This window comes from Lycium ferocissimum, chromosome 9, assembly GCF_029784015.1.
Source record: "Lycium ferocissimum isolate CSIRO_LF1 chromosome 9, AGI_CSIRO_Lferr_CH_V1, whole genome shotgun sequence".
Lineage (NCBI taxonomy): Eukaryota > Viridiplantae > Streptophyta > Magnoliopsida > Solanales > Solanaceae > Lycium > Lycium ferocissimum.
In genome coordinates, this window is record NC_081350.1 from 40,846,577 (window position 1) to 40,872,498 (window position 25,922).

Here is a 25,922-nt window from a genome sequence, read left to right on the forward strand (position 1 = left end):
GACATCAGATGGAACATGCAAAATAGATGAGAATCAAATGAAGATGGAATGGGGGGAGGGGGTTCAGTAGTTAAGTACACTTCATAAAGTCAAATGATTCACCTTCAAGATCAAAATAGTGAGAGATCACAGTTGAGAGTATACAAAGTTACAAACAGAACTGCAGCAACATACAAAGTGTTCAAACTTCTTAATCAGCATTAAAAGCCAAACTAAAGGTGGAGAGATTTATATGCTCTCATTTGAGGAGTGTTTTCACAATAGACTTGGTATTCAGCTTCTTCAAGTCTGTGTAAGACTGACCACATCCCACAAACATGACGGGGGCACCAGATATGTAAACCATGGACAACGCTGCTCCCACCTGCGCCAAACATTGAATATCAGAATACAACAACTACCACGCCTTAATCTCAAACTCAAGTGGGGATCGGCTATATGAATCTTCACTGATCATGTCGCTCCTGTAAGCTTGTCTAAGCCAACATTATGCAAACATAAGGTAGATCTAAGAATGTACTAGGAATTCTCTCTATTTTCTACTGGTATATAAATCTCTGATCTGACTAGAAATCATAGGACCTAAAGTAAACGTTCTAACATGATTAAAACATATTTATCAGAATGACAATCAAATAAGTAGGAAAAATATTAGCATCACAAACTCATAAAGTCACATAGGCAGGCATCAAACTTGTTAATGCAAAAAGACCATGACCATGTACCTTATCATCAATGGTGTCAAACTTCGTAAGCAGAATTCCATCGATCAATCTTGGATTTGGTGAGGGTGAAAGGTCACCTAATTTCTGCAGAAACAAGAGGACATGTCAAATTAAGAGACAAACGTTGAAGATTTAGGAAATTATCATCACGATTGTAGGCAAACCTGGTTGAATTTTGACAACTGATCAACAGCATCATTTCCGACTAGCGCCTCACCAACGAAAAGGATCAAATCTGGACTGTTCACATATATAAGCTTTGAAAGAGCTCGCATCAGTGGCTCATTATCCTGTGGAATACGACAGTTGTGGATTAATACAAAGGGAGTGAAATATAAAACAAGAAACAAGAGTAGTTCAGCTTGAAAGGGTGGATATTGCAGCATCCAAGAAAATATTCTACTACGTTTTATGTACCAATAAGTGGAGTTATAACGAGAACTCCTACAGGGACTTCCTAAAACTGATAAAGATTCAAATTCAATAGTACCTGCATTCGACCAGCGGTATCAACAAGAACAACATCTGAACCATTTCGATTAGCCTCCTGGATTGCTTCCTTGGCAACAATAGCTGGATCCTTCTCATAGCCCTTCTCAAATATGGGAATCTAATGAAAAAAATTCAATGTCAGAAACTAACTTGTGCAATCTCTTCCCCAGCGGAGACCAAGAATTTCAATAAGCACAAAATTTCCAACCATGGCATACCTGAAGTCTGCGTGCATGAGTACGTAGCTGCTCTACAGCTCCTGATCGGAATGTGTCACAAGCAGCCATCATTACATTGACCTTGTGCTGCTGAAGCCAATAAGCAACCTGCAGCAGAATGACATATGAAGAACCTCATCAGAAGATATACAAGGGCCCTTAAAGTAAAGATAAAAGAGCAATTTTTTTAATTTTTGATAACCGTGGTGACCAGGCCAGCGGGGTACCTGCTACCTCCCATCAGCAACAGGTACCAGGTAACTCTATCCACCAAGGCTAGGACATATGGGGAAAAAGAGTAATTTTAGTTTACCTTAGCAAGATTGGTAGATTTTCCAACTCCATTAACTCCTACAAAAACCACAACATATGGTTTCCCTTGTTCCTTTGCGGCATGAACATCCCTCAAGATATCAATGGAGCGTTTAGGAGTTAAGATGCGAACAAGGGCCTCCTCCATTGCTGTCTGGTTTGATCAATTCAACTCCACATATTAGTATGATCAGACTTTACCAAAAAAGTAAGAAAATACAACTATTTGACTTTGTAAACACCCTTCCATTTTAACTATTCTTTTTTTCTTATAAGCCGGAAGATGTTGACAGCTTTGAATTCACACTTCTTTAAATGGCATTTTTCCTCCAGGTTTGAGTACTTTAAAGATAAAAGATGCTCTACTCTATAAATGAATGGAGGTTCCAACTCTCTTACCTGAACAGTCGAAGAAATTCTTGTAAATGAGCCAAGCTTTTTACCCTCCAGACTTGCTGCCACTGACTCACAAAGCTTTTCAGCAATTTCCTCAGCCTGTAAGACATGTGTAACACTCATCAACCAATTAAAAAATGAAAAACAGCTGATAGAAATATGGTCATCAATCAAAGTATTTTACCCTTTTCTTCTACTATTAAACTTACCACATTCTTGGTCATCAGCCTGTCCTTAAGAGCTTTTAAAGCTGGTTCTAAGTCAGCTTTGTCCAAATTGGCCTTTCCTGCAATACTGGAGACACAATCCAGCATTTACCAGTCAGAAAAAGAGATCCATTATCTTAAAATAAAACTTATCTGCTCTTTTTTCCTAATTCTGTTGAATATATTTCAGCTTTTCATATAAAGACCCCCAAATAAAATTATACTTCTTTATTGTCTGATAATCAATTTAGGCCAATTTCATTGTGATTATGCATGGAGATGGGTGAAAATCTTTCTGGTCTATATATACCCATTGACCCATGTTGAGAGGAATATACAACAACAACAGCAACGACAACAACATACCCAGTGTCATCCGGCAAGTGTGCATGTTGTGAGGAATATATGATAGAAATATCAGCCATTCCATTAACCAATTTTCATAAAGATGAACTCTTTTCTTTTCACAAACAAGGAGAAACTGACCAAGACTAATATTAATAAAGTAATTAACAAGGGGATAATAACAATTTTGGTCCCTCAGATATGAATAGATTTTGATTTTGATCCTTGCGATATATGACTCAGCACATTTAACCTTGAACTGATTAAAATGGGTGTTTTTGGTCCCTTTTATGCAGGAAATATATTAAATTTAGATTATTTTTAGAAGTAAATTACCCTCAAATATGCAGTAATAACGCAAACTAAACATAACGCATGGGTAATTAAATGATGGAATGGTTAATACTTCATGAAATTTGTGATTGTTCACAAGCAAAGGGATCAAAATTGCACATTTCAAGTAATTGAAGGTTAATGTGCTTAGTGAGATATCACCCGGACTACAAGAAGAATATACCAATAATTGAAGGACAAAACAAATGCTATTAACCTATTAAGAAAAGAAAGATATGAATACTGGTAAAAAGACTTTTCCCAATTCAGAAATCAAGGGAGGATGAGAATTACCTCTGGAACATGGACGAGAACCAACCTTTCTTCTTTGCCTCGACTTTGCTGTCTTTCCCTGGCTCCGCCTCATCCTCCTCAGTCTCACTATCACTACTGAAAATCTCCTCTTTATCCATCATACTCTCACCTTGAACTGCTGCCGCAACTGGTATATTCTCATGCCCGTTCTCACTCATAGGATCCGTAAAATCCAATTTTGACTCCTTAGGTTTATCATCCCAGACTCTATTTTTCTTTATCTTTTTTGTAGGCTCTGCCTTGGATTCCTTTACAACAGTAGTATCGGTTTTCTTCCCACCTTTAGACCTAAGCTTCTGTAGCTTATTTACATCAAAAGCCCCAGAACCGGAAGAACTTCTATTCTCTTTACCATTAGCCTGCACTACTACTCCATTTCCATTACTACTGTTAGTATGCCCATTTTCCAAGGCACGACTTTTTACTTTATTGCCATCTCCATCATCCTTTCCTGATTCAGCACCACTCTTTTTTTGATTACCTCCATTCATAATAATTCCCTTCTGCACTTGTCCTTGCTTCTTAATAAGATTATTGTTGGCATGCTTGCTCACCTGCAGGGGTGGAAAAATTAGCCCATGTAAACATGACCAGCCCAAACTTGGGCTGATCATCGACCCGCTCATTTATTAGCTCAGCCATCAAAAAAGTTAGGCTAATATATAGCCCAAATTGACCTATGAGTAATCTTATCAAAAGATTTTCAAAAAGATTTTTTTTTATTTGATATGTTATATACAGCCATAATAAAGAAAAATAATAATTTTATTAGGTATTAAAAAATTATAAAAGAACAAACATAATATAAATTGGGCAGGTTGGGTTATGAACCGCTTTTTAGCTCATTTTAGTCCAACCCATTTCGGCCCAAATATGACCCGCCCACTTATTTACTCGGCCCATTTTGACCCGCCCAAATTCAGCCTAACCCGCACATTGGACGGCCCTAACTCACCTGCTTTGATTTCTTCATTTCCTCAGCACGGGCCTCAGCTTCCTTCCTGAGCTGCTGAAATACATCGTCAAATTCATTGTAAACAGTCCTTTTGGGGTCATAAATCTCTGAGAATTCCTGCTTAACCATAGAAAGCAATTCATCCACATACAAAAGATGAAGAATTTTCTGATACACAGCAACAAACACAAGCCCCAGATCATTGTGAAACGTCCATTTAAGAGTGTACGCAGCTCCAGGTACATCATAGTTGTATGAAGCAGCACCTGAACGTTCCTCCAAAAGACACGAACGAATCAATGTGTCAATCGGAGAACCTCTAAGTGCATTTCCAAGCTCTTTGCATGTCCAGAGGATCAAGCCCCCTCTAGTGAATATCAGTAACTGCTCTAACATCTCTGCGTTCTAAATATACCACTGCAAACAAAAGATGCAGGTTAAGAAAAACTCACTTCTCAGCCAGAAAATTAAAGTTCCTGAAAATAAAACATGCAGTTTTGATGAATGTAGCTTCAAAATATATCAAACTCAAGGTGTACACAGCTTGGGTGCAATAAAATGTTTTCAAAAATTTCTAGAATCTGAAAGCTTTACACATCAAAAGATTGCAAAGATGACTAAACAAACCTCAAAAGTAATAATGAATCAACTATACCATAATCTCAAACTTGTTAGCTAGATTATATGAACACTCTAGATTTGTTTCTCTCTATTCAAGCTCATTTCATACCCAAACTGGTAATATTCGTCCTTTATGTAAAATTAGGGATTTCCTAAACTAAAAGTTCGCAATTTTTTTTTTTTTTTTTTTTTTTTTTTTGTAGAATTTGAAAGCTTTACATTTCAAATGATAAGGAAGAGGACTAAACAAACCTCAAAAAATAATAATCAACCAACTATACCATAATCTCAAACTTTTTGTTTTTTTTGATCAGGTAAACATATTTTCATTCATAAACATGGCCAAGAAAAACTGGCCGTATACAAGGGGTATACTAAAAGGTAAAGAAATCTACAAAAAGAAGTAATTCTCTACAAACTCCACCCAATCTTCTATACAATTGAGGGCTCTATGGGTGCACCAAAAGAAAATAAGGGATCAAATGCAACTCCTTAATCTCAAACTTGTTTGGTATGACGGAAAATGTTTTCCTATTTTCCCTTGTTTGGTTGCACTAAATATCTTGGAAATGTTTTCCTCAAAATAGGAGAATATGTTTTCCTTAAAAGATTTTGAGAAAACATTTTCTGGATCAATAAAAACACCAACGCATCCCCCACCCCCGCATTATCTACCCATCCCCAACCCCACCTATCCACCCACCCCCAACCCCCCACCTACGCCACCCCCGCCTACCCCTCTACCCCCACCCCCACCCCCTACACACGACCCCCCCACCCTGTCCCCCCCCCCCCCCCCCCCCCCACTCTATTCAGACTCATTTCATTCCCAAACTGGTAAATAATTTATCTTTTAAAGCAAATTAGGGGTTTCCAAAGCTAAAAGTTTATAGATTGATTTAAAAAAAAAAAAAAAACGGATACATGGAAGAGCATACACTGCATATCATTAACAAAGAGAATTGGAAATCTGAAGATCAGAATCCATGAGACCAAACAGATCAGGAAAAAAAAAAATTCCACCAAATCCTTTTCATAATTTAAGCAATCAAACTACAATCAACCAATAAAAACTATTTTTTTTTTTCAATTTATTTCATCAATTAAACAAAAAAAATAAATAGATCAAACCTCCAAAAACCCAAATCTAAGCACCCTTTAAACAATTTTTAAAAACAACAACAATTCCATCAAAATCTTTACATGATTTAAGCAATCAAACTACAATAAAACATGTTTTTTTTTCAAATTTATTTCCTCAAATTAAAGAAAACCCAAATCCAAGCACCCTTTAAACAATTAAAAAAAAAAATAATTCCAACAAACCCTTTTCATAATTTGAGCAATCAAACTACAATCAACCAATTAAAATTATTTAAAAAAAAAAAACTTATTTCATCAATTAAAAAAAAAAAAAAAAAAACAATTGAGATCAAACCACAAAAAACCCAAATTTTAATAATTTAAGCAATCAACCAATTAAAAACTTTAAAGAATTTTATCAAATTTATTTCATCAATTAAACAAAAAATAAAGAAAACCCAAATCCAAACACTCTTTAAACAATTTAAAAAAAAAAAAAAAAAAAAAAAAACAGATCAAAAACAACATAACAAATCCATTTTTAACTCAAAAAAAGTCAAAAATCAAACAAAAAATAAAAAAATAAATTAATACCTATAACTTTAAGTAGAAGAAAAGGATGTTAATTATTCATAATTTAAGCAATCAACCAATTAAAATTTAAAAAAAAATCAATTTATTTCCTCAATTACACAACAAAAAAAAAAACAATAGAGATCGAACCACAAAATACCCAAATTTTAATAATTTAAGCAATCAAACTACAATCAACCAATTAAAAACCATTTTTTTAAAATTTATTACATCAATTAAACAAAAAATAAAGAAAACCCAAATCCAAACACCCTTTAAACAATTATTAAAAAAAAAAAACAAATTCAAGCACCCTTTAAACAATTAAAAACAACCCAGATCGGAAAAAAAAAATCCAGCTAACCCAAAAATGAAAAAGAAAAAAAAGAAACAAGAATTACAAAACAAAAAGAGAATTAATATATATCTACTATTTGAAGTAGATGAAAAAAGGGTGTTAATTATTCATACCTATTAATTTTTCTTGAAGAACTTTGAAGAAAAAAAGGAAATGAATTGAATTGAAAGGGAAAAAAAATGAAAATGAAAAAATTAAAGGGCAAAATGAATTACTTGGTGTATTTATATGTATATGTAAAGATGTTAGATTTGACTTTTTTTTTTCTACGTGTTGACTAAAATGTCCTTATTGTTATCAACGAAATAACATGTGTAACTTCCTATTTTGGTAACGAATTTCATGTGAAAAAATGTGTAATAAGATGTTGGTGAAAAGAGGACAAATTACTGTAGAGAAATAAAATGTATAAAAATAAATAAAGATTAAGGCTGAATCCTAAGTTATGTTCTTTCTCTATTAAGGAGATTTAAGTCTCTTTGGATCCTGTTTATCTTTAATTAGAGATTTCGATGTCGAGCATCGAGTTGAAATTGTTTTTATTAGGCGGATCGAATTTAATCGAATCCTAAGACTGGTTCTGAGCATCGAGTGAGAAATAAAGGCAAAAAAAGATTATTATTTTTTTTAATCGTATTCAAGCCTTATAAATTTTGAAGTATTCTGGTAAAGCATTTTTCTTTTTAATGAGTCTTATACGACACATTTAAGCTTAATCGAATTTGGAAATTCGAATACCAAATTGTAATAACAAAAGTAAAAATAGAGTTTTGGATTTACTTGAAAACTTGACTCTGTGAATGTCAATAAACACATTAATATATTTTCGTTTTCAATTTAAAACTTCAGATTTGTTTTAATTGAATTTAATGGAAATGGAGAAGTTGATTTGGTTGTTGTGGGAATTTTTGGTATATAAATAAGATTTTTTATGTAATTGAAAAAAATGTTTATAATATTCATGTATTAACATGTAAAGCACTGTCCTTTATGAATTGTATAAGTATAAGAAAATACGTGACTTATATCCTATGATTTTGAAAATATGTCGACCTGAATATCAGTTTATATGGGTAAATTACCTCACAATACAAAATCATTAAAGGGTTTTATTAATTCATAGATTGCTAAAGTGATTTTTTTTGATGCAAAATTATGTCATATTTTAGAAACGAAGCATTTACTTAGATATTTACAACCCAAAACCTTCGATCGAAGTAACGTCAACCTTACAAGAATAGATTTCAGATTCGAGATTTGAACTTGATGGGTTCAATATTTAAGATTATTTGCACGGAATACATTGTACCTTTGAAATTATTGTAAATATTTTTTGTAAACATTATTCTTTGCACGGAATACATTGTACTTTTGATATTATTTGTTAAAGTTTTAGTGAATTTTTCATATTTATACTTATATTCCGTGTCAAAAATACTGAGTTTAGTTAAATCCATCAAATATAGGCTACATCCGACTCTGGCCGAGGATAGCCTGGTGCACTAAGCTCCCATTACACACGAGAGCTGAGGAAGGGCCAGATTTATTTTCTTTTATGCTCCAGTTTTGAGGAGTTCTTGCAGTGATGATTCAACTCTATGACAATTTTCCTTCAGTGAAAAAGAACTTAAACATTCAATCTAAAAGCTTTTGAGTGCATACTCTTACCAATAGATTACAATATAATTAAAAATTGTATTCATAAGGTTGATGCAAATGCACTTGTGTTTGCTAGTGTACAAAATTGAAACTCAGTGGAGACAATGTTCATTGCTTGGATCCTTCACCAAGGCCTGCTGGCATTCCCAAGCTTTGAGCAAGATCACTCATTCTTTCCTTCATTGCCTGAAATATAAGGGCCACATTAGAAAATTAAAAAACCTGAGGGTAGAATTAGATATAAGTTGAGTGAGGATTACTCAGTTGGTGAATCGCCCCTACCCCCAACTGTTAGGCTGGAGGTTCGTGTCGCATGGGGGTAGATAAGAGAGCCATTGTTCTTCCCACCTCCCTCCCCACACACCCCCTCCTTTTTTTATCATAGAGAAATCAGTGCCCTCGAAACTCGGGGATAATGAACCTATCCCTCTACCCTTCTCCACATAAATATCAAGCTTAGTTCTCATGGCGCTGGCCTCAACTCCCGCAACCTTTGCCACTTGAACTAAGCCCTGGGGTACCATTGTTCATCCCCTTTGGTGGGCGGTTTAAAAAAATTACTACCTTGGTTTAATTTTATAGAGGACGGCTTTTGATAGAGGATGGCGTTTAAGAAAGAAACAAAGATTTCTGGGATTAGTGATCTTACACATGCCATGATATTTTTGTGGCTTTAAAATCATGTCATATAAGGGTAAAATAGAAAGTTTACAGTTATAATGTTTTACAGTCTAAAAAGTGTGTCAAATAAAATGGAACAGTGGGAGTAAAAGGAAGAAGTTTGAGGTTCTTACCAGTACACTTTTCTGATGTGCATCTTTGTATGCCTCTGTAATCAGAAGTGAGAGTTTCTGCAAAAGAAAAATATTCAGACTCCTTTTAAACACTTGGCAAGTGAAGTTTCACAAATCACAGGAGTTCAAATATTGTTGTACAGAGCCACAATGTATATACCAATTAAACAACACAACTCAAATCCTTGCCCGAAAATTTCTTCATGAAATGTGGGATTTTCTTACCAATGACAAACACCTTTCATGAGAAAGGAATTAGAAACGACTTGGCTAGTGTACTACACAAACTTAAAACAGAGCACTAACTGAAGAAAAGAGGGATTGGAAAAGGTAAAACGTCCTTCACACTAGCATTGTCAGGATGAAAATATGCATTTTGGTTAGCTCCTTGTGCTTATAGTATAGAACATGCTGTAATGGAGCTAACACCTCCCTTAGTGTACTCATAGCATCTTCTCGACGCCAGCAATATAACATCTTACTTCATCTAAAAAGAAGGATGGAACTATGCATTCATGAATATTATGTCAAAGAATGGTTCAAGTAAAAACATCTTGGTTTCTCGGGTAAGAATGGTTCAAAGAAATTGTATGTCAAAGACCAAGCATGAACAAATTAAGAGTACCGAGGATAGTTGATTATAAAATGGTTGTGTGATGCATAGAGCAAAAGATGATTAATAATTGGGAATCATCTGTAAAGCATCAAGTTAACACATTTTGACAGGTCAAATAAGATAATCTATGCAATATATACTCACTTCTGGCCCCAATGCCATGGCAGCCTCAGTAATTTCAGTACGTATCGGTTGTTGATTCCCAGACAGCGTTACCTGCAAATGGTGTAAATATTGATAAGTTCCCATAAAAATGTATCTACATTAGAATTCCTCTAACATTTTCAAGTTATCATGATCTGTCAACAACAACAATGCCTCAGTCCCAAACAAGTCAAACGAAGGTTTTGGCAAGAAATGCTACAAGAACTACTAGGCCAGCCCTGAGCATTCTATGTCTAAAACAAAGGTTGTTTAATACTTTAATTGTTCCAGTCAACAAACAGATCCAACTACGGGTGTCAAATGGGCAGGTCGAGCTGGATTTGGACGGGTTAAAATCCTTTGAGTTAATAAATGGACACTTTGATCCGCGAATATTTAAAAAGTTAATTTGACGGAAACACTGGAAATAGGTTAAAAAGAACCCGCCAATTCTTACTAAGTTTTAATTTCTTTGTTTGTTCTTTTATAAATTTTTAAGCACCTAATAAAACTATTTTTTCCTTTATTATTGCTGTATATAACATATCAAATTTAAAAAATGTCTTTTTGAAAATATTTTGACAAGGTTCCATGGGTCCATCAGCCCAAATTTTTAGATGGGCTTAAATGGGCTGAGCTAATGGCGGGTCACATACTTGAAAGGGTCATGTTTTCATCGGCTAATTTTACCACCCCTAGATCCAACACTTAAGTTGTCAAGTAAGATTGGTCCCCAGATTTCATCTTAATTTCCGGAGCAGTTGAATTCCTATTTCAGTTAGGTAAAGTAGAAGTGATTTCTTCAGTCAGATGACACCAAAAAAAAAAACAAAAAAAAAACCAAAAAAAAACAAAAAAAAAACCAAGAAAAGAGCATACCTTGATTAGTTCACCTTCACAGTAACCATCAAACTCTGCTCTGAAAATACAAACCACCAAGACAGAATAAGTAGAAGGTGATACATGCTGTTCTCATATTGATAGCTCAAGGGAAGGTTAAAACATATTACAAAGTACACTAATAGAAACATACAAAGCGAGCTCTTTTTGTACTCGCACTGCCTCAACTTGAACCACATTTTGTGCCTTCTTCACTGTCTCGTATAAGTTTTGCATGTTGCCAAAAAGACCTGCCTAAGATCAATATAAAAAAACCGAGGTTGGTTACAGTGAATAACAAAACATTTTTGATAAGTGAACCAACAGGTGAAACATAAGAAAGTTGAACATGTAAGCATGCTTAGGCTGAGGAGGATCAGCTTATACAAGTTGGGTCCATTATATGAACCCTGAATATTCATTCTGTTCCATTAGACTCATTTATTTTGTTCGCAAATGATCCCAACTAATTGTCTTTTTAATTGGTTTTTGAGAATGGTAACAAATGCCAATACTTTTACCTAATTTAAGTGTAAAAACAGATTTTCACTATTTTTTTTTTTTTTTTTAAAAAAAGGGAGAAATCCCCGAGGCTTAGTGGCGCATGATTCAAAACTTGGTCGGTAATGAACCCGCCCCTCTAACCTTCTCCATCTTACAAGGTTTTTGTCTGATGCAGGGTTCGAACTTGTTACATGTACCTAACAAACACGTCACACTATGGACTCTTACCACCACACAAAAGCCCTGCGGATAATATAAATACCACTACTTGATATCACATATATGGATATTTTGCTTCCATTGTGATTGTGTTTACTTTTTTGCTAAGTCTGCATGACCTCTGAGGGATTTAAATAACTTGCACTTTGCCATCCAAATTTTGAGAACCATGAAACTTCGATTTGACACTTTATGACATACTAGCCATCAAGCATAGAAGAAAAAGGTTAAATGGACGAATATGTCACTTTTAAGTTGAGTTGTTTCATTGGATAATCAACACTTTCACTCACTTTTTCAGTGATAACAAAAGGTTAAACTTCCTCTACTTTTTTATGATAACAAAGTTGAGTTCGTTGTTACATTGGATCGCCAACACTTCCACTCATGGTTATCCAAGGTTTGAGCCTAACGAGCCTTTTTGTTAGTGTACAAGTCCGGTGCCAAAACAACATCATCAACGACAATAAACCAGATTAGGTTCTTGATGTGCGAATACGACACAACGATGATTACTTTCATGTGAGAGGCATAAGATCCATTTTCCAAATGGGTGCTCGAGGCAGAAATTTTGCTAGAATGGGAAACATGACAAACCTTACGAATAGAGTGAATAGGTTAAAAAAAACCTAAACTATCATTGTTTTGCGAGTTCCTTACCTAAACTATTGAATGTTCACAGAACCCCCCTGAACAACAATGAACTCTTATTAAAATACCCTTTAGAGGAATATGACATGCTACGTGAATATCACGCTCCAAAAGCTCCTCCAAAGAGTTCCAACACGTTGGGTGCATAGGTTAAAACCCCCTTTAAACTATCATTGTTTTGCGAGTTTCATACCTAAACTATTGTGTTCAAGAACTACTATGAACTCATTGTGCCATGTGGACTCATTTTAATAGGTTTTTCATCTAATAAAGTTATCCCATAACATTTTGCTGCATATTAAGAGAAAGGGGAAAGTTTGCCCATATACAAGAAGAGACACCAAATGATGATAGTTTAGGGGAGAAATAGGCATTAATCAAGACTCAAGAAGTTCAAGGTTAAACACTTGTACTACCCACGGTTAGTTCATGACAGGATTGATGATTGCCAACCCTCGGGGCCACTTGAAATCACGAGAATTTGAACAAAGAGAAGTGAATTCAAGGCTGTCCATTCATCTTTGTATCGTGTGATCCACTACTCATAATTAAGGGTAATAATGACAATAACAAGAATTGATATCTTTCATCCCCAAGGAGTTTCTTCAAAATTGCTAAAACATTTTCGATATAAAACTCCCAAAAGCAACAATGTTTCTTTAAAGAGCTTCAGTTTACTGTCAAATTTATTACCAAACAACACAATCTTTTAATTGCAGAGATAATACTAGCAAGCTACCAGAAGAAGATTTTGCAATATGAGCTTTATGTGCACGCATATATAGCTTAAAATGATCATTGACAAGTCATCAAACAAGATAGATCCAATGTCAATGTAACCAATAAAATACTATACAACGAAAGGAATATAGTCAGATACCTTTGAAGAAGCATCATTGTTCTGCTCATTATTGTCCTTTTTTCCTCCAAACAGAGCACATATTTGCAGAGGTCTGGGATTATCTAAAACCTTTCGACATCCGGATCGTGATAAAGTCCACATACCAACTTGATTTACACTAGAACTCGGTTTGCCTGCAAAGACCAAAATTGTAGAATAATATCTTTTTCATTAGGTGCTTAATTTTTCCTGGGAGGTATAAATGAAAGAAGACTTAATGGCACTAGTAAGAGTAAACTGAATGCTGAATAAAGAACTCCAAGAAGGTAATACTTGAACAACACATATATGTTAAAATGGAAGGAAACTTTGACTAAATATTGACACTCAAATATAAGCCATTTCTCTCTAAATCCAGAAGATTTTTCAAAAAAATGTCTGGAACACAGCCTGATGGTAAAGCATCAACCTAAAGCATGAGCCTTTTCTCTTGATGATAGAAGCACATTGGTACAAGTAATACGAAGGTTTATATATGTATAGCTTAAAACAAAAGTACTCCCCCTCAAACTTATTCATTGCTGAATCAAGCCTTCACAAACACTTCCACACCTGTGAAGGAAATGAAAAACACATAATCTGCAGATAAGGGGGATTCAGTGGCTGTTGAAGGAGAAACTCAAAAGATTGATAGGAATTTCCCATTGTTATTAAAGGTTTACTAAGATGTACCTTCGTTTGCACACGGCCATGGAAAAAAATATGATAGGACAAAGGCATGTACAAATGTATAACTTCATATCTGGTACCATCAAGGCATATACAGATTTTCCTCCTAATGCAGAACTACCTACACCTACACCTGAGCGCAGATCCACAATCAGTATTTGAACGATTAATTTTCTAATTCTGCACATCCACTTCTACCTTAAACACTTCGGCTATGCTTCTATTTGTCCTCAGCACATTTGGCTCAGTAGTTTAAGTCCTAGTAGTCAGCATTTGGTAAAGAACTTAGACAGTGTTCACGAAGCTGCATCTTATCAGTTGTTTTACGCCTCCTTGGTAAGAGGCTATGTTAAAGGAATTAGAAGCGTCAGAATCCAATTATATTATACTCCACTCAAGTATCCATTTCTTTATCAATGAAAAACTGACAAAATGATCAAGAAAACACAGATCGTCCATCAAATAAATTATATAGACGGCCACCAATTACATCGATTATGAGCTAAGTTGCTCATACTCAAATGCAGGCGTCCGGCACGGGAGAGAATCTAGAGGTCAGATCCTTCATGATCTAAATTTTAAGATTCGGGGATACAGATCATGGATACGGTGCGGATTCGGCTAAAAATAATTCAAATATCTAAAAATAGAGTTATAAGAATATGGAAAAATATATTGGATATTTTGAAGGAAAACAACGCACGAATTTTTGAGAGCAAGTTCAAATCTGTAATTATTATCAAGTACAGATGCATCTCCTTACTGTTTTTCGGGTGTAACGTGGCTATTACAAATAATATGCCATGATAGACTTCTTGAGTTCATTGCACATTCAATTTAAAGTTGCTGACTTTTTAATACAAATATCTTTTGACGATTAAAAATTATGATATCACTCTAGCTTTTGTTTTGATTTCAAAAATCATTGTATCTTTCTTGACACCCACACCCACGTCGTGTCGACACGTGTGCGCTACCAAAAGTGAAGATACCCAGCAACTTAGTTTATAAGTAAAATGATAAATGTATATTTCATTTCCAACCTCATCTTTTGTCTTCTTTTTGTGCTCTTTTAGCACAATACGTTATTCATTACTTTTTTTTTTTAATAATCATGGTGTCCTGGCCAGCTTGCACGCCTCAACTAATTCCATGAGGTACCGCCACCTCCCCCTAACACAAGGTACCAAGTAACTCTGTCCACTAAGCTAGGACATATGGGAAGAAATCACCTAGTGTCTTTTGTCTCTACTGGGATTTGAACACGAGACCTCATGGTTCTCAACCCACTTCATTCACCACTAGGCCAAGGTTCTTCATTACTATATGCATGACTATAATGAATGACCAATCTTTAGCTTCCATCTTCATCTCTTTTAAGTTCAGTTAAATGTGTTAAAGATTAACAAAGAAAGCACCAACCCAAAACAAAAAATGCAACCCTTTTGATGATTTGGAATTGGTTATGTGGGTTACAGGTTAGATGTAATCAAGTGAATTTGGACAAATGAAAGGGAAATTGGGAGGATCTGTTAATCTGAGGACATATTTGAGAACTTTCTTAGCGGTGGGGGTAACTTTGGCCACATAGTATAACGGAGGATAGCTATAAACAATATATTAAAGTAGAGGGGTAAATTTGGCCCTTTTCCCTTAAAAACTATAGCTCAATAAATTTTAATAAGCACATTAATACATTTTCTTTTTTCAAGTTGAATTTTATTTAGTCGTACTAAAGAAAATAAAAATATTTGGTACATAGCTAATGTTTCTTCAAATTATATTCACGATACTAATCATAGCTTAGGAAAATTCATTAAGCGTATTGAAATATTTACCTATGCAGAGAAATTATAGCTAATGTTTCTTCAAATTATTTGCATTTACGAATCATAATTTAGTAAAGTTCACAAAGTATATTAAAATATTTGCCCTATTCAACTTTAAAAATCAGATCTTGTTGTCATGTTTAAGTTCAAATCAATAACAACATTTGGTTAGAAAATAAATTATTCACTATAAAAGAAATTCTTGAAGCATATAAATAATCACGACATTTCGCTTTTTATAAATATAATTTCTCGAGAACAATTGATGAATACATTTTATATTAGTAGAGGATAAGAAAACCAAGGAGTGTAGATAATGCACCTAGTGCTTTCGCAAATGAATCATTCCCTATACAATATCACTTATCAAAGCTCTAGGCAACTATAATTATTGGTCTGTGCTTTTTTATTACCAGTTTTTTTTTTTTTTTTTTTTTTTTTTTGATGATGCTACCACATATACTCTATACTATTCTGCTTACTTTGGTATCATATATCATTCATGAAAATTGTTATAGAGTACATACAGTAGCTTCATCGAAACAAAAAAAGAAACAAAAACAAAGAAGCACACGCCAATAATTTTTTTTTTTTTTTGATAAGTGATGCCATCTGGGGATGATTTATTTACAAAGCACTAGGTGCATTATCTATATTTTCACGAGGGGCTTGTGACAAAGATGAAGCCCCATTTCTTTAATTTCTTTAAACGGTTATCTCATTGTGAAAGCAACAAACTTAACCGAGCTTCAAAATTTATTATCTCATTTTTTTATTTTTTTTTACTGGCCAATAGACTCCCACCAACCTCTATGAGCTCTTTCTCTTGTTGATAAAGGCACATTGGTCCAAGTTATAGGAAGGTTAGTATATTTCGTTGCGCTTGAATAAATTACTCCCTATCAAACTTATTCATTACTGACAAACCTTCACAACCACTTCAACACATGTGAAGGAAATGAAAAACACATAATCTGCAGGTACAACGAGAATCGGTGGCAGTTGATGGAAAAATTAAAAAGATAATAAGATTTTTCCCATTGCAATTAAAGGTTTACTAAGACATATCATGGTTCGCATACGGCAATGGAAAGAAAAATGTCAGGACAAAGGCCTATACCACTACTTCTCAAAAGCAGATCCAAGATTTAAATTTTAAGGGTTCAACTTTTAGATTTCTACCATTGAACCAATTACATTTCTGAAATTATGGTTCAATTTTTTTTTTTTCTTTTTGAAATTTTAGTGATTCTTCACATGTATATTATACTCCATGTCGAAAATAGTGGGTTCACCTGAATCCGTTAACTCTTTGCTACATCAGCCACTGCAATACTCCTTTATGGCAATGGGCGCAAGCTTAACAAAAATATATATTGTGGAAATTTTGTGATTGTGTGTGTATATATAGAACTTGTTTGGAAACATCCTCTCTACCTCCCAAGGTAGGGGTAAGGTCTGCGTACACTCTAACCTCCCTAGACCCCACTTGTGGGATTACACTGGTATGTTGTTGCTGTTGTATGTATATAGAACTTCCACGGATAGGAAAATTTTGTGATTACCAGCAAAATTAGCGTTTTTCAACAAAGAAAGTTGCTAGTTTTATATCAAGATAGCTAATAGCTTTGACCGAATGGTTCTCTTTTAACTTTTCAGGGCTTTCTGTAAACTATCACCATAATCCCCCATCAGCAACATCTCATTTTTTAAATAACACCAATTTACGCATAATCACTAGGGGTGGCAAAATTAACCCATGAAAACATGACTCGCACTACCCTTCCAAGTCATTAACCCGCCCATTTACTAACTCAACTCAGTTTGACCTGCCTAAATTCATCCCAAACCGTCCCTTTTGATGGAAAGTTTTGTGATTACCATCAAAATTATCCTTTTTCAACAAAGAAAGTTTCTAGCTTTACATCAAGAAAGCCAATGGCCTGGCCTTCTTTAACTTTTTTAGGGCTTTCGGTAAACTATCAACATAACTCTCCAACCCCCCCCCCCCCCACCCAAAAACCCACACACACAAACAAGCAACATCTCTTTCTTCTTCTTTTTTAGGGCGCACAAGCTCAGTCTGATTCCACGAGATACCTGTCACCTCCCACCAGCAACAAGTACCAAGTAACTCATTTTTTAAATAGCACACAACTTACACATAATTACAAGGGGTAGCCCAAGAAAGCATGACTTGCGCAACCCTTTCAAGTCATTAACCCGACCATTTATTAACTCAACTCGTTTTGACCTGCCCAAATTCATCCCACCCCATCCATTTGACACCCCTAATCATCACTAACCAAAGCAAAAAAATTGTATGCAATAAATCAAGATTTCTAGTTTGGTCTGAAAATAATTCACTTGTAATGAATCCTCTATATTCATCTTAATATCAAATAACTTGTCTTTTACAGTAAACCCATAGTTCTTTAAACTAAAAATTACCAAAAAAATTTAATCTTGAAAAACTTAATTATATAAAAAAAGAACTTACAGTAATTGTGCTTAGTGAAGCTATGAAGATTTGAAATCCCAGTTGTGAAAGCACTTGTTGACCCCATTTTTTCACACAATATTTTTTTTTCAAGGAAATGAGTAGTTTTTTTTTTTTTGTTTTGAATTATGGATATTGTTTCAGTTTATTATGAAAAAAAATATCTTTAATGCTTCTTTATGAGTCCGAGGTTGTAATACTTCTGGATAAACTTTACTTTTGCCCCCTCAAATTTTAATAATATCAATATAACGCTGAATATTTCTACTATTTATACTAGTATCCTTCTCCCTATGTGTGTATTACCATGTGTTCTTTCCATTTATTTGGTATCTTGATATATTGTTGTGTTTTTTCTCTTACATTCTTGCATTTGACTATGTTTCTTTTGAGCTAGGAATCTATCGAAAACAGTCTCTTTATCCCATAAAGGTAGAAATAAGATCCTGCATATATATTCACTCTCAGACGCCAGTGAGACACACTTGTATGTTGTTGTTGTTGTTGTTGTTGTTGTTGTATCTTGTACGCTTCTAAATACGGAAAAGCGCCAAATATACCTATGTACTGTAAAAAATAGTTTAACTATACCCCTCGTTTCAGTTTCAGTCCAAATATACCCCTCCCGTTATACTTTTTGGTCCAAATATTACCCCTTCCATTATACTTTGGCACAAATTCACCCTTAATTTTAACGGACTAACACGTGACAAGCTTAGAAACAAATACTTGTTTCATTTTCTAAACCCACTCATTTAACTCATTCTCGATCCATTAAAAGAATTTGTACATTATCACGTAGATCTTTTATACATATCACGTGAATTTCTTAACACAAACACACAGTCTAAAATAAGATTATTAAGTTGTGTCGAATCCACAACTTATACGATAGATTCACACTTGATGTCACGTCACTACAGATAACTGTATGTAAAATGTGAGATTAGTAACTTGAAGAATAAAGTTATAAGGAGAAATTCAGATAACTGCCTATAAAACGTGAGATTACTAACTAGAAAAATAAAGTTATGATGGATAAAGTTTACTTATATTTTTATTGTATAATAAAAAATAAACTATTAATGTGTATACTACATCCATTATATACTTTTGTTTGTTTTGCTAATAGATGCAACAAACAAAATTTTTGGAGAAGGTTACCAAACTTCAAGAAACTCATATCCCACATTTAAAATAAATTTGAAATCAAAATTTGCTTTTGTGCATTCAAAAATACAGATGGATCTGATGAAAGAATTGCCACCTCTTTGGCATAGCATTGGTTCTGAGAGCTAAGACAGGAATGGCGGGGTTTAGATTGGAATAGTCACCACATTGTTTTTCTTAATAATCAAAATGTTGGTAATTCACTAATCCGATTAATTTGATTTCACATTTTTGGACTCTTCTGGAAATTTTCCAGTCACCACATTGTTTTTCTTATTTGATAATACAAAAATGTTGGTAATTAAGCTGCGCACACTTATTATCTCCGATTAATTTGATTTCACATTTTCTAGTGGTTTGGTTTGACTTGGTTTGGTGTTGGAAAAAAAAAAATTGGTTTGGTTTGGTTTTAAAAAAGTCAAGCGAACGAAAACCAACCCCGACATTACATGTATTCAATTTTTAAAATATTTTGTACATAAAAATATTTATTTGTAAAGTAATTTATAAATATTCTTAAATTTTTTCGTAATTTTTTTATCTATTATCATATTACTTGAATTTAGAATTTTGAATGTGATAAGTTTTATTTCTATGGATGTTAGTCAAATAAATTATTCAACTCAATCGCTAATCCTAACAAAAGAAATTCAATTTACTACTAGGAATGACAATAATATTGGATATCTATTCTTTAGTTTTTCATAATTGATTTAGAGAGTAAAAATACATAACTTAAGTTTTTTTTTCATTAATTAATACTTATTTTAGCATGACTTAGTATTTTTAATTATGGTCATTTTCTTTTATGGCTTGGTAATTAGCAATATTTATTTTATATTAGTTTTATTGAATATTTTAATACAATGTTATTACATTTTGTGTTATTTTCTTAAGAAACACCTTAATTATATAATTATATCTTACTAGGACATTTCGATGTTTTTATCTAGAAAAAAAAACCCCGAAAAAATGTGAGAATATTGAAACCGAACAACCTTAAGAAACCTCGAGGTTGAAAAACCGAATTTTATTGGTTTGGTTTGGTATATAAATTTTTAGCAATGGTTTGGTTTGATGTTTAAAAAATTATATACTAGATATTATATACAGATATTATAACTTTAAACTTTACTGTTTCACTACACATCTTTGATGGCCAACATTCCAATGTAAGTTAAAAATAGTAGATGATTTCTTCCGTTGAACTTTTGGTAGATGAATGAGCTGATAAAAGGTACAAATATCTATTGGAATAATCGAAGTGCATACAACAAACCCCAAAACACAAAAAAGGTAAGAGCACCTTTGCTTAGGTTTAGCTAGGTTTAACTCAATCAATAATCAAAGGAACATGACTAGATGGCCCACATAACACCACAAAATTTAATGGCTCCACTGTAGAAAGAAATCTTCACAAGCATGGTTGCCAAACTTTTTTCTCAATGGCTGGTGATAATAATTGATGAATCTTGAAACCTGATAGAATTTAAAAATAAAAAAAAAGATGGAGGGCAGAAAAGTACTTTCACATAAGGATATACTTATAATAATTTGAAAAAAGCCCATCACCATCAAAACATCAGCCTAAAAACAAGGCACTTTCCAACAACTGCAGATTTCTCTCTCCCTATACTTTTTTTCAGAAAAATTCATGGCTATCACAGTCCCTCTTTCTCTTTCTAAAAAATACCCACACTCTCTTTCTAAAAATCCCATATCATAAGTCATAGAGTCATCACTTACCTCTTTTTTCTATTTTTCTATTTCTATATGAATGATATAATACTATGTCTGTATTAAATCTATATATTTATCCTTTCCCCTGTTACTATCCTCATCAAGAATCAGCCCACAAAGAAGATGACATTGAAAAAGACAAAAACACACACACAAAACACAAAAACTACACACACACACAGAGACCTACTTTCTTACATTCTAATGGCCCGACTGGACCAAAAAAACACACACACACACACAGAGACAGAAAAAAAAAAAAAAAAAAAACAAAACTACACACACACACCTACTTTCTTTCATTCTAATGGCCCAACTGGACAAAAAACACACACACACACACTGAAAAAAAAAAACACACACACACAAAAACTACACACACACCTACTTTCTTTCTTTCTTTCTAATGGCCCAACTGGACCAAAATTTATGTACAAAAAAAAAAAAAAAAAAAAAAGAAAAGAAAAACATAAGACTCATTAGAGTATATAGTAAAGAGGAGATGTCTTCATACGTCTTCCAACTTCACCTCATACATTACAGCATATGATATGACCATAAAGATACAATCTTTTTTGCCATAATTACCCTTCTGCAACATCCCAAAAAAATTTCCCAATCTTCATCAACTTCACTGTCTCTCCTAAAACAAAAAACAACAACAATGTATAATAAGTATACTATATTTTTTTCCTTCTCCATTTATGTGGGCTTTTTGGGGTTTGTTACTTTGTCTTGGTCAAGAGTTTATTCACAAAGAAAAACAAGAACCTTCTCATCACCTCTCTTTATTTTCTTTCTTACAACTACTCCTTTATTTTGGCCTTGTTTTGTTGTACTATTATTGTTTCTTCTCTCTTTTTTTTCTCTCTTCTCTGCCTCCTTTTCTTGTTTTTCTTTTCAAACTTTTTTGTCTCTTTATATTCTCCAAGATCTAATCTTTTTTGGTTAAGGGATAAATTTGTGATCTGATATGTCTAAGAAGATGAAAAGGGTTGCTTTGGAATCATCATCTTATGGTGTTTTTGAGGAACCAAAGGCTAGGAAGCATCAGATACTATTGCAGGACTATCAAGAACTCCAAAAGGTATTAAAAAAAATTGTGTCTTTGGTGTGCTGAATTGTTTTTATTTTTTATCATTTGTTTTAAAGATCCGTGCTTTTGTTTTGATTTAGTTGTTTTCTGTTGGAGTTTCTTGGTTTTGGTTGTTAGAAATATGGTGTCTTTTGGTGTAGGAACTTGTTTGGTGTTTGATCTGTTTCTTATTAATGATTCATTTGGTGTCTGTTTGTTCCATTTCTGTCTGAATTTACCCTTTTCATCACTCCTTTATTGAGTTTATCTGCCTTGGTTGAATCTATTTGTGTTTTTTTGTCCTAAGAGATATTAGGAATTATGTCTAGAACAAACTCTTAGCTTGTTATGCGCGAGGGTTGTGGTAAGATGGATATGATTCTCGGGTTTGAGCCCTGGGTATGGAAAGAATAATATAAGGGAGCGCTTCCCCCTTAATTGAGTCTTACACGACAAACATCCGGATTAGTCGAGCCCAATGCAGTTATTGGACACTGGATGTGAAACCCAAAAAAAAAAAAAAAAAAAAAAAAAAAAGAGAGAGAGAGAGAGAGAACTCTTAGCTTGTTATGTTTTTAAATTCCCAAAGCTAGTGGGCTCGAAACTCAGTGGATGATGGGTTCACCCTCTACAAAGACTAGGTTTTTGTTTGAGGCAGGGTTGGAACTTGGAGCCCATGACATGCACCTAAACCACACATCATGTGTTGCACTCTTAGTGAGATCAATGCATCAGGGCAACAAATTTTAGCTTGTTTTCCATTATGATCATGCTATACTTTGAACTGCAAGGCTGTTTTATTTTTATAATAGAGTAAATGATAATGTGTATTTGTGATTAACACATGTAACCTACAATTTACAGGAAACTGATGGTATAAGGCACAAATTGGAGGATTCAAAGCTGCGGAAATTAAGATTACTAGCTGAAGTTCGGTAAGTTAAAACAACATATCTTGGATAATACAATTAAGGGAAAAGAATTCCTCCGGTCATTATGTTGGAGTTCCTTATTCTGCATTTCATGGGATTCTTCATGAAGTGCTTCTTTTGGAGTTAAACTTCCGATTGTCCATATTTTGAAAAAACGTATCTCTTGTTTTTCATTCCCATTCTCATAAGAACGAATACTATGATTCACATTTTATATAGGCATGGATACACATACCACATCCATAGGATATCTTCCATCTTGAAAGTTACGTGGTGATTTAATAAAATATCTACGATTTCTCTCTATTTGTTCTGTTAAACTAGCTATTTGTTGTATATTATCAATGATTTCTACATAAGGGGGCAAGATGATATCTTGAGCAGGTACATATCCTTTTATTGAGTTGATGTAATCATGACTGAATTGCACTTCTGTACATATGCATTTTCTAAAAATGCATGCACTATTTGAATCTAAGTGCAGTTTTTTCGCATAAATGTGCAGTTTCCTACGCCAGAGGCATAAGCATCTATTGCAATCAAAGTCCTTAAGTCCTCAAAAAGGGCAAGAGCTAGTATCACTATCAAACATAGAAACCTACCCCAAAAGTAGGTCAAGGGATCAAGTTATTACTAGCAAAAAAGAGGCCAAGCTAAACAAATTGCCCCCTCTTCCTGGACTAAAACAGAACGGAAGGATACAGGTTGCAAAAGTAGCTGCTTCCAAGAAAACTCCTGATATTCATGTGAACCAAAAACAGAAATTTGGTGGAGGAGTGGAGTTGGACCATAAATCTAGAGTATATAATGGAAAAGAAGTTCCATCCCGAAAAGGACCTCCAGCCTATGATATGATGAAGCAGAACGAGAGATTATACATTGCAAGCAATGCTATCTCACGGAGCAGCTTGCCTGCTTTTGATTTAAATCAGGAAAATGGTCATAGTGGCAAAGAAGCTGCATTGCCTACTCGTGCTCCGGTCTTCGATTTGAATGAAATCTCGGTATGTAGTAAAATTAAGCATCAAGCACACTTTACATTTATTTTGTGTGTGTTATACTTTTTTAGAGAAAATAACAGCAATGGTCCCTTATTTCTGATTGAAAGTTCAAAATAGTCCTTTAAGTATTACCTTAGCAATTTTGGTCCTTTAATATTACCAAAAGCATGCACTTTTGATCTCTGTAAGATATTTACCAAACTTTGATTGCTAAATTTAATTGGATCTGTGGAAAAAAAAAAGATTTAACTAGAAACACCAGATTTTTTTTTTTTTTTTTTGTCAAAACCAGGAACCACAACATGAGAAAACTACACCAGACAAAAAATAGATAATAACAAAACTGCAACCTTAAAAGTTACATCAAACTCTTGAAATAGACCAAAAACTACATAATTTGCAAAAATTGTACTTTCAAACGCGAGTCCCATTAAATTCTTTTTATTTTTACAATTCTGATTAAATTTAATAACCAAGGTTTGATAAATATTTAATGCACACCAAAAGTGCTCACTAATACTGCTCAAGTTTACTTAAAAGGATTATTTTGAACCTACCACCATAAATAAGGGACCATTCTAATCATTTTCTCTACCTTTTTTACATCTTTTACCTCTAGACTTTCTAATTCTACAGATGGGTGAAGAGGAAACAGAAGTAAATATTGATCAGGTGCAGTTTGAGGAGCCAAAGAGAAGTCTTATTCGTAGCGTCAATGATGATCAGCACAACGATTTAAAGTTATTGGTCTGTAGAAACGTTGGAGAAAACACTTCTCAGGTGGGAAAACGAAAAATATCATGGCAAGACCCTGTAGCTTTGAGGGTTTGATCCATCTTTCACCATTCAGTTAAATGTGGTAAGAAAATTTTGTCAAACTTGAACTGGCCTTACTAGGTCAAATTTCTGTTGACATGTAGGTTTACGTTATCCTTTGTGTGTAAAGAATCTTCTTATACATGTAATACGCGCACACGATACGTTCATTGCTAGCAACGAGATGTAGTCAGTGTAATTCGTTCTCTACATTGAATAGCATATATCTTCAGCAGTTTTCTGGTCAAGCTATGGACTTTGTGTTCTTTGTTTGTTGGACTTCACATTGATGACACTCAACTACATGCTATGGTTTGACTGTTCTTTTGGATTCTCATTTATCAAGAAGAGTTGTCCAAGCATGTCCTTTGATGGATTTAAGTTTCTTAGAGAAAAGACAATGGATGCTGTTGTTCCGTTCCGTCATGCTATCTGGAGTCCACTGGACCCACTAATCTCGTATTAGTTATGTTCTCACATGAACCTTCTTGAACTTGTGTTTCGTTCCTTGAAGGTTTCGAACCACAATCACTTTTGCTAAATGTTACGGCCTAATAGCTCTAATGCTGAACTATTGACCCTATTTGTTCGGATGGGTGGTCACACCAAAGAGTTCCCAGACTGCATTCATACATCCGTAAGTAACTTAGTGTGCAACATGGAAAATTTCATCAAGAAGAATCAACAAAGAAAAGAAAAACTAGTTAACAACATTAACATGTCTATTTGAGAGATTGTCCTTATGCTGAGGAGTGCCCATGTGAGTTTGTTGAAGTGGTTACACAGACCTGTGGTCCTCTTTTATATTCTGTCGAGGGTTGTTGCATTTACTTGACTATCATCCTTTAACATTCTTCAATGAAAAACTGCTTGATGGAAGCTCACTTTGCA

At 34.0% G+C, this 25,922-nt stretch overlaps 3 protein-coding genes across 4 annotated transcripts; 1 reads left to right on the plus strand and 2 right to left on the minus strand.

Annotated features, from left to right (window-relative positions):
- Window positions 1-84: 84 nt before the first annotated feature.
- On the minus strand, window positions 85-4,790 carry LOC132030801 (uncharacterized). Its single transcript, XM_059420550.1, has 10 exons — window positions 4,298-4,790; window positions 3,322-3,896; window positions 2,353-2,437; window positions 2,147-2,242; window positions 1,749-1,901; window positions 1,436-1,543; window positions 1,216-1,335; window positions 890-1,015; window positions 726-809; window positions 85-364 (listed from the first exon to the last, which is right to left on the minus strand). The coding sequence occupies exons 1-10, from the start codon at window positions 4,691-4,693 to the stop codon at window positions 239-241; spliced, it is 1,869 nt and encodes a 622-aa protein (XP_059276533.1). The 5' UTR covers window positions 4,694-4,790; the 3' UTR covers window positions 85-238.
- Window positions 4,791-8,596: 3,806 nt separating this feature from the next.
- Window positions 8,597-18,457, minus strand: LOC132030802 (nucleoid-associated protein At4g30620, chloroplastic-like). Its single transcript, XM_059420551.1, has 7 exons — window positions 18,298-18,457; window positions 13,279-13,433; window positions 11,179-11,279; window positions 11,025-11,064; window positions 10,146-10,217; window positions 9,386-9,442; window positions 8,597-8,777 (listed from the first exon to the last, which is right to left on the minus strand). The coding sequence occupies exons 1-7, from the start codon at window positions 18,362-18,364 to the stop codon at window positions 8,700-8,702; spliced, it is 570 nt and encodes a 189-aa protein (XP_059276534.1). The 5' UTR covers window positions 18,365-18,457; the 3' UTR covers window positions 8,597-8,699.
- Window positions 18,458-20,984: 2,527 nt separating this feature from the next.
- LOC132030803 (uncharacterized) lies at window positions 20,985-25,279 on the plus strand. Of its 2 annotated transcripts, none has more exons than XM_059420553.1 (4): window positions 20,985-22,294; window positions 23,147-23,217; window positions 23,720-24,218; window positions 24,835-24,974. In XM_059420553.1, the coding sequence occupies exons 1-4, from the start codon at window positions 22,181-22,183 to the stop codon at window positions 24,841-24,843; spliced, it is 693 nt and encodes a 230-aa protein (XP_059276536.1). In that variant the 5' UTR covers window positions 20,985-22,180; the 3' UTR covers window positions 24,844-24,974. The 2 variants fall into 2 exon arrangements, with proteins under 2 accessions (XP_059276536.1, XP_059276535.1); XM_059420552.1 differs by having other exon boundaries at window positions 21,058-22,294; window positions 24,852-25,279.
- Window positions 25,280-25,922: the final 643 nt, after the last annotated feature.